Source organism: Glandiceps talaboti, chromosome 1 (genome assembly GCF_964340395.1).
Source record: "Glandiceps talaboti chromosome 1, keGlaTala1.1, whole genome shotgun sequence".
Taxonomy (NCBI): Eukaryota; Metazoa; Hemichordata; class Enteropneusta; family Spengelidae; genus Glandiceps; species Glandiceps talaboti.
The window spans coordinates 6,920,165-6,941,178 of record NC_135549.1 but is presented as its reverse complement, the minus strand read 5'-3'; the positions used below and the strand labels follow the sequence as shown (position 1 = coordinate 6,941,178).

At 37.5% G+C, this 21,014-nt stretch overlaps 2 protein-coding genes across 3 annotated transcripts; one reads left to right on the top strand and one right to left on the bottom strand.

Annotated features, from left to right (window-relative positions):
- The first annotated feature begins 66 nt into the window (after positions 1-66).
- LOC144441572 (U3 small nucleolar RNA-interacting protein 2-like) lies at positions 67-8,360 on the top strand. 2 transcript variants are annotated; one of them, XM_078131107.1, is made up of 12 exons: positions 67-156; positions 926-1,032; positions 1,814-1,920; positions 2,583-2,650; positions 3,277-3,445; positions 4,159-4,283; positions 4,721-4,813; positions 5,199-5,299; positions 5,772-5,969; positions 6,597-6,742; positions 7,874-7,953; positions 8,150-8,360. In XM_078131107.1, exons 1-12 carry the CDS (start codon positions 88-90, stop codon positions 8,300-8,302), a joined length of 1,416 nt encoding a protein of 471 aa, XP_077987233.1. In that variant the 5' UTR covers positions 67-87; the 3' UTR covers positions 8,303-8,360. The 2 variants fall into 2 exon arrangements, with proteins under 2 accessions (XP_077987233.1, XP_077987232.1); XM_078131106.1 differs by having other exon boundaries at positions 7,871-7,953.
- LOC144441556 (mannan-binding lectin serine protease 1-like) lies at positions 7,841-19,150 on the bottom strand. Its single transcript, XM_078131104.1, has 10 exons — positions 19,035-19,150; positions 16,646-17,020; positions 14,725-14,914; positions 14,050-14,294; positions 13,342-13,542; positions 12,788-12,925; positions 11,859-12,011; positions 10,877-11,017; positions 10,373-10,690; positions 7,841-9,773 (listed from the first exon to the last, which is right to left on the bottom strand). Exons 2-10 carry the CDS (start codon positions 16,794-16,796, stop codon positions 8,974-8,976), a joined length of 2,337 nt encoding a protein of 778 aa, XP_077987230.1. The 5' UTR covers positions 16,797-17,020; positions 19,035-19,150; the 3' UTR covers positions 7,841-8,973.
- Between the last annotated feature and the right edge of the window lie 1,864 nt (positions 19,151-21,014).

Below are 21,014 nucleotides of genomic sequence, written 5' to 3'. Positions count from 1 at the left end.
TTGGCCAATTTCTGCAGGTAGGTTGAAACTCGTGAAAGCTGCGTAACGATTGGTTATCAGCGAATACACACCGAAGTAACTTCCGCCATGTCGTTCTTCATTCGAGGAGATGCACGGTCTGGTAAAAAATCGAATGTACAGACCCAGAAGAGAAAGGTAAATAACATTTCACCACTGTTAATGATCATAGAGCTCATCACTATCAACTTTGACAATGGAAATCATAGCATTTGCAACCTTTATATGAGTTTACACTGGACTTCCGCATTGCGTATCGCGCACGTGTTGTAAATATCGATGGTGTTGTAATCTTAGTTGATAATGAACATGAAACATGCATATGTACACTCTTGCCTCGGCTTTACACACGTTTATTGTAGTTCTGTGGTATACGATTAGCACAGGTATTACAATAATGGGTGTGTGAATGTAAAGGAAAATACCCACACATGAAACCGTTCAGCTGACCTGATTGGCACACATTGTACATTATCAAGTCGACAGATTAAAACGTGTTTTTTTCATCAGTAGAGTCTATTTTCCAAGTTAAAGTGGCTAGAGATTTTAAACCCAACGACAAGTTTCATGGGCTAGTGATTATTTCACAGTATACGATATATTGAATTGTATAATTTTTTTTCTTTGAAAACTATGAAATGTAAATATGAAATATGATGAATATTTGTTTTCTAAATCTATATGAAAGTTTATACTGAGGGTATCAATATAAATAAATATGTTCAAGAATCATGTCATTAAAAAAGAATTTTGGTTTTAAAATTAAAAGAATAGGTATGAAATGTATACTGTATGAACAACCATGGATTATTATTATCAGTAATACATCCATGGAACAACATAACAAGATGGGTTTCCCCACTCATAGCAACATCATTGTACTATTAAAGAATCTATATATTTATAGTTTCAGACAGGTCCAAAAGGTACATCAGAGGATGTGAAGAAAACCAAAAGAAAAGGACGACTCGGAATTAGGAATGAAGAAATTGACAGTGACTCTGAGATAGAAAGGTGCGTCTCTATACTGTACTGTTCTACACACCAGTCCTGCTTGCAGACGTAGTACAGGACTCTACTGATGGTGTCCCTAACACTCGCTGTCAGTAAAACAATCAAAGTCCCGACTTGTGCAAGCATAACTCTCTACAGACATAACATCCCACACATCTTAGGGACTAGCCTTGTTGCTAGACCTCCTTTGTGAATATTTTATCTGTAGAAGCATACCCAATGAAGTAAAGTTAAAATATTATGGTAATTCCAAAACTGTGTTCCACATACATGTATAGCTAGATTGATGATCCAAATATGGAAATCTTTATTAACATTGTTCTTATTTTCAGTCTTCAATCTAGCTATACACATGTATGTAAACAACATGTTCATTATCTGCCCAAGCACAGTATGTACATATGTGAAATCATGAATTAGGTACACTGAAGTGTCCTTGGATTTTTGAGGGTTTTTACAATATTGACAACAACAACAACAACAACAACAACAACAACAACTAAATTCAAAGCTACATCTTGAAATGACCACAATATTGTTGTATTAGAATTGTTGAATTTTTACTAACTGATATATTATTGCCAAGACCTACAAATAAAAGGAAGTTAGCAACTCATTTGGAGTTAATGCTAAGTTTCTAGTCCCATACCATTGAAACACCGATAATCAGCTACTTGTCAATGCTGTCCAAACTGTATGTGTAAGCCTGTGTTTGTCAGTGAGACAGTATGGTTGTGAGAGATACTATCTAAACACATCTTTTATTTCACCATGTTTCTAGTGATGAAGTGAAGAGTAACATAGAATCTGAATCTTCCGATGATGAAACAGCTCAAGAGAAAAGACTGAGATTGACAAAACAGTATCTAGCAGAATTAGAATCACAAGGTAAAACTTTATTTCTGGAATGCAGTGTCATATCTTATTGTGATATGTTTGTTGTGTGTACATGCTAGACTTATCAAAAAACTGGTTGTATCTAAGGGTAAAAGATGCAATGTAGGAACTATAGTGATATTGAAATAATTCTTACTAGGCAAGTTGTTGGATACATCATATATGCTATGTTTAAAGGTTGAAGTGAACAGTCCTATATTCCCTACAATGCCCATCAACCATGTCGTTATAAGTGTCAGATGAAAGCTGTTGTTTAGATGGCATCAGCATTAGAATTTTTCCAGAAGAGGGCTCAGAATCCAGTAACAGCTTTTGTAGTTGCCTGGAGAGCAGGAAGAGAGAATCTTAGATCTAGTGTTTGTTTTAATCCTATTTTTGCAGAAAATGAAGTGATTTGGAATATGATTGAGATTTTATCAAGACAGTGCTCAGAAATTACAAGAATGTTTTGTGTCCCTGTTACTTTGTTGAGGAGAATGCTGCATGAAATTGCAATTTAGACAAAGATGTGATTAAAACCCAAGTAATCTTACAAATTATGAAATAAAATTGTAGGAAAACCTTAGAATTTTAAGGTATGGAACACTTTAATCCATACAACACAATGTAAGTAGCTTTTATAACATACCTCTCAAACTAAATATCAATTTCAGAGAAAGAAAAACAAGAATCAGAAGAATTTTTAACAGATGCAATATCACATAGATTACAAGAAGAAGTGGTAAGTTTGAATATCTGAAATTTCCATCTTTATTTTATATGTACAAAACTATCTCATTGGAATATTGGAATGCTACAACACACCACATGACTAGAGTCAAGAATAGTATAAACCCCCCCCCCCCCCCCCCCCCATGATTGTGTCAATGTTTGATTACAAGATAAAGTAGCATGTTTTTGTCAAAGTCTTAGAACTAGTAACAATAAGTGAATAATTTGGTACAGTTGATTCAACATTCTTTTCATATTTTGGAAGGGGCTATAATTACTGTAGTAAAAGCCTTGAGATTTCTTGGGATATTACCAGTTCACTACTCTTAACAAAACCCCTACTTTCACTACAGACTGTAAATAGCTATATGTAAAAAAACAAAACATTTTGCCAAAGTACTGGCCATAAACAAAATCCATATTTTCACTCTAGACTGTTCCTTGGAACGCATTTCTAAAATGTCTGGGATATGAGTTTATTATACTTTGGTCATAACAAAATCCATATTTTCACTAAGGCTTGGAAGGAAATCCCTAAAATAATTTGAACATTTGTAGTTTTTACCAGGCTACTGACCTTGTCAAAATTAGAGGTGTATAATTGTATTTTCTGATTCATGCCATTTCTATTAACAGCTTGAGCAAGCAGGAAGACTTCGTAAACAAGTAGCTGAGAGTTATGAGGAACCTACAGTAGATGATATCAAAGTACTACGTGGACATCAGCTACCAATAACATGTCTAGTTATTTCACCTGATGATAAATTTATATTTTCTGCTGCAAAAGATTGTTCAATAATTAAATGTAAGTGTGATAACTGTATTTTAGTCTTGTTTATAATGTAGAAATAGAGAGTACCGGGGGTAGATCTGTAGAAATAAACTGTATGGCTCCCTTCCTAGGGTGTCTCAAAGCCTGCTACACAAGCACCTCCTAAGATTCAGTGGTCATTGCTGAAGGCAAGAGTGAGAAACAAACCACCAAGTTCTTCCTTTGGAACCACAGCATGGAAGGGGGTCAAATGACCTACCAGTAATCATGCAATGAAATGATCAGTGGAGAGAAATTGTCAAAAGTGTCTGAGTTTGCTCAATCTGGTTGATTGATTGATTGATTGATTGATTGATTGATTGAGTAAACTGTATTTGAGTATGTCTGTCATTGCTCCTGCTTACACACACACGCACACACACACACACACACACACACACACACACACACACACACACACACACACACACACACACGCACACACACATGCATGCATGCATGCATGCACACACTGGGCATGTTTGTCTTACCAAAGGTGAAACTCACGACAGACTGAAGTTCATTTAACACCACCAAATCCTGAAAACATTGTGATCCATATGTGTTTTTTGAAGGAATTTGAGAAACTAGCTTTTACAGTCCATCATGTAAATGTAGTTATTGTTTATGTAATTGTGTATAATGTGTACTGTTTTCATGACTTTAGAATTATTAATTTTATAAACTTGGTGTGATTTTATCCATAGGGAATATAGAAACAGGTAAAAAGACCCATGTGATACCAGGAGGTCGGAAAGGAACCCAGGACAGACATAAAGGCCACACAGCTCATATTTTATGTTTAGCCATATCTTCAGATGGAAAATTTTTAGTAAGTATTAGATTGATAACTTGAACACTTGAGTATTGACTTACATAGTTTAGTGGAATAGAGACTTAATAATCATGTTGCAACCAACATAAATACAGAATGCTGTCAAACTGTGTACATTTTATTGTAAAGGGGGCAATTAATGCATGAAGCACATTTTTAGTAGGAAAATAATTTGTAATGATAATACCAAGGACTTTCATTGAGTTTGGTAATGATGTTCCAGTTCCAACTCTTTCAGGTGTCATACTGTAGTTGGACTTATCCATTTTGTTTAACAAGATCAACTTTCATTGTTATCTTTTCAGGAGGTATTACTCAGCATGGTTGGTTGTCCATGCTTTATTTCAGCTCCCATTTTATACAGTTCACCTTATTAAGCATGTATCCTTTCATTCTTATGTGTTTACTCAGTGTAACTCTTGTTTCCCCTACAGACATCAGGGTGTAGGAATAAACTAATTCATATATGGAATCCATCTAGCTGTGAGTTAATACATACTTTCAAAGGCCATCGAGATGCTGTATCAGTAAGTAACATGGTAGATGTCTACAGCTTGTCCCTGACATGTAGCCCAGAGACTTCGGTAGTTGCTTAACAAAGTCTGTCAAGCCAGACAGCAAAGTTTCTGGGCTATTTGTCAGGGTATTCAGACAAATTTGATGGAAATATAATTTCGGGGATGACATTCAGGTCAAGATCAAATTGATGATTTAAGTAGAATAGTCATTTTCCAAAAAGTAGAAAAAAATAAGAAACAAAATGGCAGATATGTGATATCAAATTGTGACATATACAGCTTGTGTCAACTGGTACTATATTGCACAAGCACCATACAATGTAACAACAACAGTCTATGAAAACATCATTTGGTGTGAACTTCTTATAGATTTTGATATTATGTTTGTTTACAGGGGTTGGCTTTCCGTAGGAATTCACATCAGTTATTTAGTGCATCACATGACAGATCAGTGAAAATATGGAATCTGGACGAGATGGCTTATGTAGAAACATTGTAAGTTGTTAATCATATTAACAAACCATGATGTGTCTTGGATGTAGAGTTACAATGTTAATGCCTGCTAGTCCTCATTTTTCTACCAAAGAAGCATCAGTGAAATGTTATCAATGTTCATATCCTAACGGTGAATTAAAACTTAGATTTATGAAGTTGTACTAAGTTATTTTTGAGCTGAAGGTTTGCTATGCTTGAACTTAAGAATGAATTACCTTGGATGAAAGCAAAGAGAAATTTATGGAGACAATTAATTGTGCTAAAATGAAACATTCATTACTTAACTCTGTTTACGCAATGAACAGTGGCTGTATCGTTGAATATGGGCATTCTGTGTATTTTTAAGGGACAAGATTTCAAAATTTCATTTGTTACTTTACATATAGAATATATAAGATGTGAGTTACCGATGAAAGTACTGTCAAAGATCTGACAGCAGTTCAATCAATCAAGTCATTCCTTTCACCTCTAGGTTTGGTCACCAGTGTGATATAACTGGTATTGATAGTTTGAGTCGGGAGAGGGCTATAACATCAGGAGGTCGTGATGGTTCAATCAGAATATGGAAAGTGGTGGAAGAATCACAGTTAGTATTCCATGGACACCAAGGTTCTATTGATTGTATCCAGTTGATCAATGAAGGTCACTTTGTGTCAGGAGCAGATGATGGGTAGGTTAAAGGTCAAACTGTGTGTCACCATGTCAACCAACAAGTGTAAGTTCATCATATCAAAGACTCTAATCAGACCCCAGATGTGTATTTTAAAGCAAAATTGTATTCTCTTTGGACTTGTTAGTATGGATTTCAGTGGGAAACCCTTCAATAAGAAACATGTTTACAGTTAATCTTTTCTGATGAAACTGTTGTAAAAGTGTCAGCTCTTGGACTGAGACAGTTGAGGAGTTTTAAAGTTGAGGGCAAGCACCTCCCAGGAGGACCCTTTCAGTAATACCGATAGTCTCAACAAGAGCTGTAGAAAAAAAAGTTAGCTAGAAGGGGGAAAGAATGTACAAGTCAAATTTACATCTGTTCAAGTGTCAACAACAATTTTGGCTATCAATTTCAAGTGGCCATTTATCCCCATGAAAGGGGCCAAACCTACATATCACATTTTATCATTCCAGAATTTACCAAGACATTGAATGACATGCAACATTTTAAAGATCATTTTCCAGCGGCTGTAGTTTCATCATTTGCATTCCATCACACTAATACTATTCACCTACACTTTTGATATTAATTTGTATGTTTCACCTTCTAAGTTCATTTGTTTGGCCATTTTGTATTTATTCTCAGCTCTGTAGCATTATGGAATGTTATGAAAAAGAAACCCACATGTGTTGTACATAATGCACATAGTGACAGAGAGAATGGGAAAGTAGGAGAAGAAAACTGGATATCAGCTGTAGCAGCTTTGAAAAGTACTGATCTAGTTGCATCAGGTAGGTACACAGCTTTTGAACTAGTACAGTAAGGTGTGTACACAACCTTTGACCTAGTACAGTTAGGTGTGTACACAACCTTTGACCCAGTACAGTTAGGTGTGTACACAACCTTTGACCTAGTACAGTTAGGTGTGTACACAACCTTTGACCTAGTACTGTTAGGTGTGTACACAACCTTTGACCTAGTACAGTTAGGTGTGTACACAACCTTTGACCTAGTACAGTTACGTGTGTCCACAAGCTTTGACCTAGTACAGTTAGGTGTGTACACAACCTTTGATCTAGTACAGTTAGGTGTGTACACAAGCTTTGACCTAGTACAGTTAGGTGTGTACACAACCTTTGACCTAGTACACAACCTTTGACCTAGTACAGTTATGTGTGTCCACAAGCTTTGACCTAGTACAGTTAGGTGTGTACACAAGCTTTGACCTAGTACAGTTAGGTGTGTACACAAGCTTTGACCTAGTACAGTTAGGTGTGTCCACAAGCTTTGACCTAGTACAGTTAGGTGTGTCCACAAGCTTTGACCTAGTACAGTTAGGTGTGTACACAACCTTTGACCTAGTACAGTTAGGTGTGTACACAAGCTTTGATCTAGTACAGTTAGGTGTATACCCTTTGACCTAGAACAGTTAGGTGTGCACACAACCTTTGACCTAGTACAGTTAGGTGTGTACACAACCTTTAACCTAGCACAGTCAGTATATAGTAAAGTATGAGTTTATGGAAAACAATTGCAAAGTATGTTTATACTTTGTAGTGATGGTGATAATATTATGGGTTATTGATGCATAGGAGCTTGATAAATCATTATGACCGTGCCCATAGCAACAACAAAACAACCATACTTTCTCCAAGTAATTGGTGGTCAAGTGAATTGCCATTCAAAATGTTGACATGAACTTTGCACTCATGACTAACACCCATGACTATAATTTCATGCACAACTTGTGTGAAAGTATCTTGTGGAGAAATTGCTTGCATGGAATAGTGCTGTTCTAATGCAAATATAGAAATGCTAAGAGCAATGCCCATTACAAAGGATCAGCCACTATGTGTTATATGTATATTTGTCAGTGTCTGTTCATTGAGCATTTGGTACTTGTTTGGTTTCTGTTTCAGCAGGTTCCAAGGATTCCAGTATCAGATTTTGGAGATGTGGTAACGACTTCAAGTCATTGCAGCCATTATTTAAAGTGCCAGTGGTAAGTTGCACTTTGATCTTGTAAAATTTAGAGACCATATCAAGAACAAGTTTGAGTCTAGTTACATTTTTTTTGAATCCATCAATGGTAATGATGTAATGCTTTGTAATGCTGCCCCATAATCAGATTTTGTTATCATAATTTTACAATACTGGAACATATCAATAAAGTTTTTCATATTTTTTTTCACCATCAGGTTGGTTTTATAAATGATCTGGAGTTTGCAAGTGATGGTAGTTTTGTAGTGGCTGGTGTAGGCCAAGAACACAGACTAGGACGATGGTGGAGACTTAAAGAAGCTAAAAACAGTGTTGTCATTGTCAAACTTAGGAAAAAAGAGTCATCATAGTAAATAGTTTATTCTATTTGACAGTGTGGTGTAATGACAGTTTTTCAGTAAATAAAATTTGAATATAACAAAAAAGACCAATTGGTATATTTGTGGTTGATTTTTGAAGTAAATTTCTGTAGAAGTTAAAAAGAACTGGTCCATAAAAAATGTGCAAATCGGCAGTTATCGATCGATCAATCAATCAATTACGTGCTCGCTGCCCCCTGTGGTCTGAGATGATATCGATCCATCCATCTCCTAAACCATACGAGATCACAAGTAATTCAGATCAAAGATAGTACCAGGCACAATCTTCTCCCACATAGTGAGATGTCAGACAGCTGTAGGGACAGTATCAGTCCAAAATACAAACTTTTCCCTTTACACTTTTATTGAAAATAAAATATTCACCAGGCTTTTACATGTACTAAATATAGTCAAGAATATACAGAAAAGTTGAGTCACCTGGGTATTACCTGTCTTTCTTATCTGAGTAATATTGCAAGTTGTCCAAATACTATTTGATATATGTAAAAACACGAGTAAGTAAAGGCAACCCAGCTGCATACAGTGCATAGGGATATAAAAAGTACCCTATAAGACAGGTGGGCATTTAAGGTGGCATTTTTCTTTCAATGTCCCTCATTGTTGCGTATTACCACAGACAAGTTTCTTACTTGTCTGTGGTATTACTGACGTGTTACACTCTCTATCCACGAATTAAATTTGTATACTTTGGTATAGAACCCAAACTCATTTTCCCTGGAACATCCTTCACCCCAACTAACAATGCCTACAATATACCATGTGTTATTTCTCTCCTCCACAAATGGACCACCACTGTCGCCTTTACAAGCATCTCCAGTTAGTGCTCGTTTAAATCCAGCACAAAACATGTTAGAAGTCATCAAGTGAGGAGCAGCCGATTCCCGACATTCCTTCGTTCGACGTATAGGCACATTAACTTCGTTCAAATATCTTGGGTATGCCCCATTCTCTATCGTACGTCCCCACCCCAAGACCCTTCCAATCTGTCGCCTTTTCAACATATCTCGGGCCAGGTTGATACCTGGCAAACAGATTGGTAATACGTAGTCTGTGAACTCAATTTTCGTGGCTAGTCTGAGGAGAGCGATGTCGCCATCATAATCCAAATGTTCGTAATCTGGATTTATTACTATTTGTGCAACGTCATACAGTCTTTCTTCCGGCTCTGGTACTAAATCATCGTGGTCTCCTAGGCGTACTTGGATTGTGTTTGCATCGCTGTTTTGGATAAGGCAATGTGCAGCCGTTATAATCCAGTATTCATTGAGGACACTACCTCCACAGAAGTGTCTGCGGTTATGGTTATGCCATATCCTAGCCATCCATGGTGCTGACCCTCTAACCGATACCTTGCCATCAATAATTCGATACCTGTCGTCAGCACTGTCTGAGTCACCTGTGTCGTCGTTTGAGTCTACATCAACCAGTATTTTACCACAAACTGCAAAAAAGAAAATTCAATTTTATAACACATTAAATTTTATTGGTGTGACTGTCTCATTCGTCCTTTATATTTTTGTAAAATTGTGAGAACATCAACATTTGGACAGTTTTTTTCTTAGGAAAGGACAAAACATCCCATGACGTTACAGTCTGAGAGCAATGTTGGACCTGGGTGTTGAACACCAGACTAGTAGTACAGAACATCCCGTGACTTTTGTAAATTCTACCCGAGAGCAATGTCGCTACCACTCTTGTTGCATGACGTTCAATCCACAAAATGTATCCTTTATTTATGAAAAAAATCCAATTTGCATCGACCCTTTAAATACTTTTATTAAGGAAATTCAATCAGAACAATATAAGTGAGACTGTCTTCAAGTTCTATACAAGTTTTCAAGATTAAACCGATTTTATTTCTCTCCCAAAAAGATGAAATGTTTTACAAATGTATATGTTGGTTCGATATTTGTCACTTTGACGTGTCACCCTAACGACAAGTCATTCGTTGTTCAACCAACCAACAGTGGCTGAGTAAGCTCCATATTTTGCTATGAAAATTCCAAAATAAAAGCGATGCGAATAAGTTTATCCCCTTACTTTCTGCAGCTGATTTCTTTGCAGTGACCGTCAATGTTGCAGATGTTTCAGCGACTCTGTCACCATTGCGATTTAACGCAATACAAGTGTACCTCCCACTGTCTGATGGCAATACACTGCCAATCATGAGGCCTAGTGCAGTTATGTAGATTCGTGGATCATTCCCGATCTGCTGACCATCTTTTTCCCAAACAACAGTCGTATCAGAACCTCGTTTCGTTCGACATGTGAAGACGTGGTCATCGTCTTCTGCCAAGGAGGCACCTTCTGGTATGTCCTCAAATATATCGGGTGCCGGGGCAACAGTGTTCAGGATAACTATTAGAAAATAATTTAAAGTTGTACGAGAAAATTAATTAATTAATTAATTGACATGTAAAACACACCCCAACGATGCTACTGTTTGCATTTGTGATATTACTTTTCATTATGACAAAGCTTGTATTATTGAATGTAATCACATTACGAAATATTTAATTTCATTTGTACTATCCCATAACTTACCAAAGTGCAGGAATGCATGAGATGTGATGACGCCCCCATCGGTACCTCTGGCTAAACAAGTGTACTTTGCCAAATGATCTTCATTAATAGTCGGAATTATTAACACACCGTCGTCTAATATATAAATTCCGTCAGTCTCACCTGGAATAATACGATTTGAATCAATGTAATATTACATTTGGTTAAAAAAAATAGCGCCAATGGCGTTGTAGCACAACTAGAAATGCTTATCCACATGATGAACCATGCTAGGTACAGGTGTTCATTTGCTGAATGCGGTTATCCTATCCAGCCCTGTTGTTATTTTTGCAATATACGCATTCATTTGGCTGTTGCTATGGGTGTGGCCATGTTGCTAGACATATTTGCGTACACTTCGAATGTTCGTCCACTTGTCTGAATCCCTGATGTTATCTTTGCAATATACATCATCACATGACTGTTGCTATTGGCGTGGTCATGGTTGCTAGGGATATTTGTATACATTTTGTAAGGTTTACTCACTTGCCTACCAGATGATGTTATTTTAGCAAAATATATTGGCATTTGGTTATTGCTAAGGGCTTGGTCATTGTTGTCAGGGCCAATTGTGTCAAAATATTTTGAACAAAATCTGCAGAATAGCACTTGAAACATCTCACCAAATTTCTTGCACGTGTCATGACGTGTGTCACAATCTCTTTACTGATAAGATATGTATTACGTACTAGGTTCATTATTTGTTTTTGATCAACACTTTCTACAACTCTGCAAACGACTTTTTGCGCACCTAAAGTAGTTTACTCCTAATCTAAACTGGATATTTAATAACAAGAATCGTTACTTTTAAAGTGAAAGTGATAAAGTGTTGTACATTAGGAATGAAGTACTGATGTCAGAATATCGTGATATTCTAATACATGAAGAAGGAGTGAGGACATATATCCTGTCATGTTTCTCGTTCTGATAGAATGACGTCATGAAACTATAAGGTGCGACTAACCTGGTGGTAGTACCACCCCATCTTTCAACCACGTAATATCAATGTCATTTTGATTGACAGTGCAACGTTGACTGACTGACTGACCCAACTCAACAGTTTGGTTTTCTGGCGTAGTAGTAAAGGAAAGTCCACCATGAACCTGTTGACCACTGGCTGAAAACAAACATGGAGAAAAAATATGAAAACAAATAAACGCAGAGGTATTTATATTATACATTTTGGAATATCATTTGTTTGATATTGTGGTTGAAGAACTTGTCGAAACCAAAAAATAATTGTCATACTACTCAAATTAAAGGTCAGTGGTCGCCTGATGCGCATGTCCAGATGAAGTCCAAACATGATACGTTGCACCTTCCACCCATCCCGACGTCTGACCATGTTTATTTGGTTATTTTGCATGACACCAGAGTTCAATTTGGTGAAAAGTCATTTAAATTTCTGTTCACGGTTACAAAGATTTGTGCTAGTGTCACCAGTTTATACTGTCGAGGTTTTCGTAGCGTGGAGCCCTGATGTGAGTGCGTGTGAATTGGAAATTACTTCTTAAAATGTCGATTTTCTATTCACAACGGACACTCAATAAATTGCCATCGTAATATCATATGAAACGTATATTGACATTCGTTTGTCGTGTCTCGTATAGTATAGCTACTCCTTTCAAGTTAACACTCCTACCCAATCTGATTAACATCCGATGTAGATGTCGGCTAATCGTGCGTTGCTATCTTACCGTCGTTATTTAGCTTGAATTGACCTTCGTAGTGCATGTTTACGTTTTTAGCCTGATCGTAGAGGAGGCGATCAGGCTAAAAACGTAAACATGTACTACAAAGTCAAAGGTCAATTCAAGCTAAATAACGATGGTAAGATAGCAACGCACGATTAGCCGACATCTACATCGGATTTTAATCAGATTGCACTCCTACCTTGCTGTCTGTACTGAATTCGAAATCCATCGCGATTGTCGGATCCATCCGATATAAAATGTATAGTTATCGAATTTCCTGTTGATAATACTGGCTCTGGTATAGTATTTCCACAGAACCTATCTATTTCATCAGCGTCTGAAAAATATATGTATTGTAACAGTTGAATTAACGGATTCTGGAAACAGGCCATACGTGAAGTGATACTATGTTATCACATAAATAATGTCACACACACACACACACACACACACACACACACACACACACACACACACCAATGTCTTCCACTTTCAGAAGATGGCTGAATATGAAAGAGCACGTGTCGTATTTGGTGGTCTGAGATACAGGAGATATCAAAAATGTACGCTGAACGAAATACATACAATGGGTATCCCTGGGTACAATCCAGTACAGTTTGTGTAACATGTTATATATTCCTCCGAAGACCAAATATTCTAACCATGTTTATATTTCGAACCAGTTTCCTGACAACATTTCACATTTTCCTTGATCCAGTTTAATATCGAAACGTTTGTGATTTTTACAATTACCTTCATTATCTCCGTCTTTCACAATGACGTAATCAAACGAGCATCCGAAGCCTTCCGTTGCTAAGTCAAGAAATGTCAACGAAATTCTAGATCCATCACTACCTCTGATGACGTAAATGCAGTCTGAGTTGCCAGGGTAACGATTGGGGTAATTTGGAGATTGGATGATACCTTCTGCATCTGTCAGACGTCGGTTACAGCCTTAGTTATCAGAAAGGAGAAAAATGTCATTTAGTTACATTATAGAGTGGTTGATAATAGTATTTGAACTCCAAACGTAACTGTAAAAAGACGACATAGTAAAATAAAATAAAATAAAATAAAACGAAATGAAATGAAGTAAAGTAAAATAAATTAAAATAGCACATTCATTCATTAAAATATGAAACTATGTTGATACCAATTTCCTTTCATTTCAAGGAGCTCTAATTCATATCAACCGGAATCTATCTATTTGTCTGTCTGTCTGTCTGTCTGTCTGTCTGTCTGTCTGTCTGTCTGTCTGTCTGTCTGTCTGTCCGTCCGTCCGACCATCCATCCATCCATCTACCCACCCACCAACTCACCCACCTATCTAAGAATATCAATTTCCCTCCATTGCGCTTTTTCCTTACTTGTGAAATTTGAAGGTACAAGTGCATTACCGAAAGTATAGTTTGTTGTCATAGAACAAGTCTACATCATTGTTGATTTTAATATCCCGCTCACCTTGCTCTTCATCCGGGTCATTTTGCTCTTCCGACTCTTGAGGTGCTACGTCGTCATCTCTTTCATCTGTGGTTACCACGTGATCTAACGAAAATCCTCGTCCCCCATCGGAACCATCTGAATGAAATGTGATATAGAGATGGCGATTGGTCGAAAAGATCTCCGGTGGCTCCTCAGTGCCGCAATATGAACCAATCTGATTGAAGCTATCATCTGGACCATCGTAAATAGTAAGGTAATCATACCTGAAAGTAAACAGCGATCGGTCATAATAAACATACCCATGATATATCTACCATCTATGGGTTGGCGCCTTCATGTAAGTATGTGTTTAAACTCAGACCATTATTCGTTAGTGGTCTGAGGTTTAAACCTGAAATGACTTTTACGGTGTTCTGGTCAACTATGGTGGACCTTGTTACCATTGTTACAGAACTGTTAGAACCCATGTACAACATGTGTAATCCTCACTTCTGAATTTGAATTTGAAAACATAACACTGTTATGGGATATATACATGGATGCCATGTCCTCTTACATGCAGTGACGGATGACAATAGACTAAAACCACAACGTTATCACTATGTGATTTAGAGAGCTTGTGCTATTTTGCGAAACGAAAACGAAACGAAACTAAACGAAGTGATACCAAGACAGTGACTGATTGATACTCACTGACAGTAGTCTTCTCTTTCAATATCCACATCACCAAATTGAATGTTGACATGTTCACCTGGGGCTGCCACTAACAACCAATCACAGTCGAGGTCACTGGGGTATGGATCAGGATACTGAGGACTGGTAAGTTGACCTTGAACTACGTTGACATTGATAGTTTCACTACATCCATCAGTTTCATCTTCGTCTGTCAAGGGAAAAACCGAGATAAAATGATCAACCGGCTTTGCGATGGAAGGCTAATCCCTGTGTGTTACTTGCCCTATGTGTTATTGTGCAGTGAGTGTAAACATCCATAGTCTCAGTATGATGGTTTAGTTAGAAACCATTGTCTATCTGCTAGACCTTGGATATTCTTCTTATACAATACGACACATGACCGAACATTGCTAAGGAGGATGGAACATCCGAGTTAGGGCAAGCCCTCACCTCTGCGAACTTCGTTCACTTACCGCATCGGAAGAATGGAATTTCCACTGTTAGTCAGATGTTTACACTTCCTGGCAAACCATTAGTCTTTCTGCTAGACGTTCGGGCTTTCTTCCGATACAATAAGGAATGAAGTTCGCAGTGAGGGCTTGCTCAGATGTTCCATCCTCGATAGCGATGTTTGGTCGTGTGTCGTAAATTGTATCCGAAGAACATCTGAGGTCTAGCAGATAGACTAGCAAATCATAGACCCTAAACGCAAATAACCCATTAGTTTATTCTAGGATTAGTAATCTACTAATTAATGCAAAGTTGGTAAACTCTGATAAGACAGTGATAAAGTAGGAAATGGGAAAAAAACAGTGAGCGGAAACAATAGTTATGGTGGCAATATTTAAAACTTTATTCGACATATAAAGAAAATAATATTAGAAATCCGGAAAATCGCGAGAACAAAATTGATTATTCGTCCAGTACCCTGTGGTTTTACTGAACCAAGCATGGATTTGTTTCTGGGTTTGTCTGATATAAGCCGATGCTTTTCTAGGGCTAGTTCCAGACGAACCGTATTCCAATTTTACACTACAATGGAATACAGTCGTCAGGAACTAGACTAGTACTTTTCACCTTTACATGAAAGTACGTGCGTTATTACGGTACATTGTAAGTTATCCAGGACAGGACGTGCGAGGACTTGCATGGTAAACAACAGATTAGTGAATATTTCTGAAAGGCAGCGGAAGTTAGCAAGCTGATCTCTGCTTTCTATGTAAATGACGTACGATGACTTATTCAAACATTCAAGATTTATGTTGCATGTTAAGACGAAGTATAGATTTGATGTAGATTTGGCAAAAGTCCAGTAAAATGTATTACAAATGGGTGCAAAACATGTGGGAAACCTTGTGAATATAAAGTAACCTAATATGTTATTAGAACAGCAGGACGACAAAACTACAGGTTCCGATTTCCATGCGTGTTATATTTATTATGAAAAATCATAGACCCTACACCAAAGTCAAGACCAGGAACTTGAAACAATGAAAGCTATTTTTTTCGTTTGCGTTTCCCGCCTAAAATACAACTTCGAGAGTCTATGGTCCGGAGATTAATAAACTTGTTTGGCCATTTTGAATGAAAACCTACCCAATTCGATATCCTAGCCATTTTTTTGCTATCGTCCAATATTACATTGTAAAATAAAATAAAATAAAGTTTAAATGGACAATGTTTGTCGTGTCCTCAAAATGCAAGAGAACTGCTGAGAACTTCTAGCACACTTTTTTATGAAATACAGATACGAGTATATCGGTACCTTCTCAATGGTTGTCCATCATCTTACCTCCCGGTCTTACCTCCATGATAGAACTATAGTACGTATTTTACATCGTGCCATGGTTGATAAATTATGTCTGACTTTTAGGCGGAAATTCGGTATTACATGTACAATGTAAACTAAAAACAAGCAGGATAAAACATGGTGTCTTACCATCTGCGCGATAAAAGCCGCCGCTACTATATCCTTGATCTCCATGGATACAGCCAGAAAGAAGTACGCAGAAAAGTATCGTCATTAACCAAACATGTTTGCCAAATCTACCAACAGTGATGTAACACGTGTCTTGATGAACGCTTGTCATCTTCACTTCTTGTGCCTTGTCTGATCACAATGAGAGTGCTGGGTTTCCTGTAGAATGTGATCTAGCTATCTATCACACCATCCTGTGTGTTTACTTCGAAAACATTTCTTCCTTTTCCCGGTAATTGTGTCATATGTATGCTGCACTTCCTTGCAGATAAACATACGTTACTATCGTCATTATTGTATTAGCACCCACCCAAGTTGATTGACACTGTCACTGACCTATCAGTAACCAGAAACAAGATAAGGGACCGGTCAGTTTCTTCAGCCTGGGGGGGGGGCGGTGGATTCTTAAATTGGGCCCACAAAAAGTCACTTCCCCCCCCCCCCCATCTGTAAAATCAAAAACAGGCTGAACCCCCCTATCACTTAATTCTAAAACATGACGACCCCCCCCCCCCCCCCCAGTTTAATATCATCTTGACAGTGAAAGATATTGGAAAGCTTGAGCAGGGAATAAGTATATCTCTTGTGGGGGTCCTAGGGGGTATCCCCCTAGAAGCCCTGGTGGTCTTTTTACTCTGAAAAATCAATTTATAGACTATTCAGGCCCTTTTAGACAATAATTTCCAAGCTTTACAAGACAGCACCAATATGTAAAAAGAAAAAATATATTTGAAATATTAAGTATGATAGCATCTTGACAGTAAGAGGTAGGGGGAAGAGCTTGAGACTGCGATGTGTACACCTCATGTAGTGGGGGGGTCCTAAGGGGTCTCCCCCTAGAAGTCCTGGAGGTTTTTTACCCTGAAAAGTCAATTTTGAGACTATTCAGACCCTTTCAGACAATAATTTCCAAGCTTTATAAGAAAGACAGCACCAACATGTAAAAAGCAACTACACAGGGTTGAAATATTTTTGAAATATACTTTGATAGCATCTTGGGAAGAGCTTGAAACTGGGATATGTCCACCTCATGTGGGGGGTCCAAAGGGGTCTCCCTCTAGAAGCCCTGAAGGATTTTTACTCTTAAAGCCAAGTTTTAGGCTATTCAGACCCTTTCAAGCAATAACTTAATCCATGCTTTACAATACAGCACCATCAAGTATCAGAAACTATTCTATAGCTCACACAGGGTTGAAATATGTTCTTAAAAAGTTAAATGGCATCAACATGTAGTAAAGGTCAGCACATCTACTGGTAGTATCATTGGTAGGGGCGATTTTGAGTTTAAGGCAATTTTAGACTACCTTGGCAAACATTTCACATCTTTAAAAGACTATCATCTCAAATTAGAATTGGGTGAAAATATTTAAGAAAAGTTTAATACCATTATGACTGTAAAAAGGTTGTCGGTGCATCTGAGTGTTGGTTGAATGCTTGAGTGACCTCCGGGGGTGAGGGAGTCCTTGGGCGTTTTCCCCTGGCAGATCTGCAGTTTTTTGCTTCTATTAAGGCAATGTTTAGGTTATTCATAGCCTTTGAGGTAATTTTTCCAAGCTTCGAATATAGCTAACGTAAATGTAAGTTTCCCATGTCACATAAAAATGGCCCCGTAACATTGGTATAGTGGCATTAATATTGCATGTATAGTAAATAAAGTCACCGGTATGTTAGAGAACTTTAGGTAGTCATACCTAGTGTATAATAGAAACTGGAATCTGATGAGATGTGGTGATTTGTAGTGTCAATAACATTTAGTGTCCAAATAGAAAGTGTATTGAATCCCTTCTGACAAGTTCATAGTGACGAGTAGGGAACATTTTAGATTAACTTCTTTTATAAACTATCTATGAAGATTACCATTACGAAACCTCCAAGTTCACTTTTGCCCCAAAGTGCAATATAAGTGAAGCACTGATTGTGAAACAGCCAAGCATTTACATGGCATGTACTGTAACTAGTGTGGTAGCTTGGTAATACATGTATTTGTATATTTATAGTTATGCTTGAATTAATAAGTAAGAATTCATGTAAGAAACAGGGAGAAAAACAAATATTAACATGTACCACATTTCAGACAACTTGCTATATGCCATAATGTAGAAAAAGGGTTGTTTTCTTCTATCACAATCCAAAACACAATGACCCCCCCTATCCACAATTTTGAAAACAGCATGACCCCCCCCCCCCACTGCCAATTTCAAAAAACAGGGTGACCCCCTCCCAATCCACCGGTCCCCCCAGGCCGAAGAAACCGACCGGTCCCTAAGTCTGTGAGTCAACACAGGAAAATTTGGGGGTATGATAAAACCACAGACAACTAAGAAGTATACTTGTCTGTGATAAAACATACCTTGTACCACAGACCACTTCTCTATAGTGGTCTGAATATGGACATAGTCTGAGTCAATCTGATTAAAATCCGATGTAGATGTCGGCTAATCGTGCATTGCTATCTTACCATCGTTATTTAGCTTGAATTGACCTTCGTAGTAGATGTTTACGTTTTTAGCCTGATCGCCTCCTCTAAGGCTTGAATTGACCTTCGTAGTAGATGTTTACGTTTTTAGCCTGATCGCCTTAAAGGCGATCAGGCTAAAAACGTAAACATCTACTACGAAGGTCAATTCAAGCTAAATAACGATGGTAAGATAGCAATGCACGATTAGCCGACATCTACATCGGATTTTAATCAGATTGAGTCTGAGTATGCTGGAAATGCTGTCATTCCAGTTGGCCACTTATGGGGGCGGTGCGGACGTGCGTGCGTGTACTGTGTCACGTGTGTATAATGTACAGCTACAGGATTCAATATCGAACTAGAACTTCGTAGAAGCAAATATTACAACCAAAATGTATTCATTGCATTTGAGAATCAATCAGGCCAAACAGAAAACATGATGGCAAGTTTCAAAAGCTCTTGAGATGATGACGTTGTTTCAAGATTTGTCGGCATGCGTACCCATGTCCAACTTCATTTACTGGTACGTCACAACTTTCATTAGGGGTGGACCATTTGATATCCTGGGGGGGGGGGGCTTGGAAGATTTCGGGGGAAAAAATGCCAAGTGGATTCGCTTGAAAAAAAAAATCCGGATATGAGTGGGTGATGGAAAAAAATAGATGGACCACTGCTGCTAGAAAAAAAAATATCTTGGCAGGGAAATGATGCACTGGTTCGAGTGTACTGTTCAACCTGCTCGTACCTCTCCAACCAGGACACTTGTCAAATCATGGCAAACAGTTTCAAACACATGTCAGGGACCAGTCAGATTCGTTAGCCCGTGGTACATATATATATTTGTTCTTGTCTCTGTTTCTTTAATAAACGGTTTAAATATTACTTCATGTAAGGGTTCAAACATAACTATACATACAATTATACATATAATACATGTATTACCTAGCTACCACACTAGTTACAGAACATGCCATGTAATGCCCTTATACCAATGTTTCAGGCCCACTTTTATGACATGGAACACTTATTTAAAAATGTTATATTATATCGATGCTTGGCAATATATATATATATATATATATATATATATATATATATATATATATATATATATATATATATATATATATATATATATATATATATATATATATATATATATATATATATATATATATATATATCAGAGGCTATGAATAACCTAAAAAATGCCTAAATCGAAACAAGAAACTACATATTTGGCAGGGGGGCCCTTGGACTCCATCACCCCAGAGGCCACTCATTCGTTAAACCAACAAGACGATTCACCAAAATTGGTTTTAAAAAACTTGAAAAGCTTCTAGGGGGACACCACCTAGAACCCCCCTCCCTCATAAGAGGTAGACATATTCCACTTTCTAATCAAAGTTCTTTACTCCACTTCTTACTGTCAAGATGCTATGGAACTTTATTTAAAAAATGTTTCAACCTTATGTAGTTGCTTTTTACATGTTAGAGCTGTCTTGTAAAGCTTGCAAATGATTGTCTGAAAGTGTCTGTGAATAGCCTAAACATTGCCTTTAGAAGTAAAAACCTCCAGGCTTCTAGGGGGAGACCCCCTAGAACGCCCCCGTAAGAGGTAGACATGTTCCAGTCTCAAAATCAAAGTTCTTTCCTCCACCTCTTAGTGTCAAGATGCTATGAAACTTTATTTAAAAAATGTTTCCACCTCACATAGTTGCCTTTTACATGTTAGAGCTATCTTGTAAAGTTTGTAAATTATTGTCTGAAAGTGTCTGTGAATAGCCTAAACATTGCCTTTAGAAGTACAAATCATCCAGGGCTTCTAGGGGGAGATTGGAGAGAAGTGATGCAAATACGTCATATGACGTA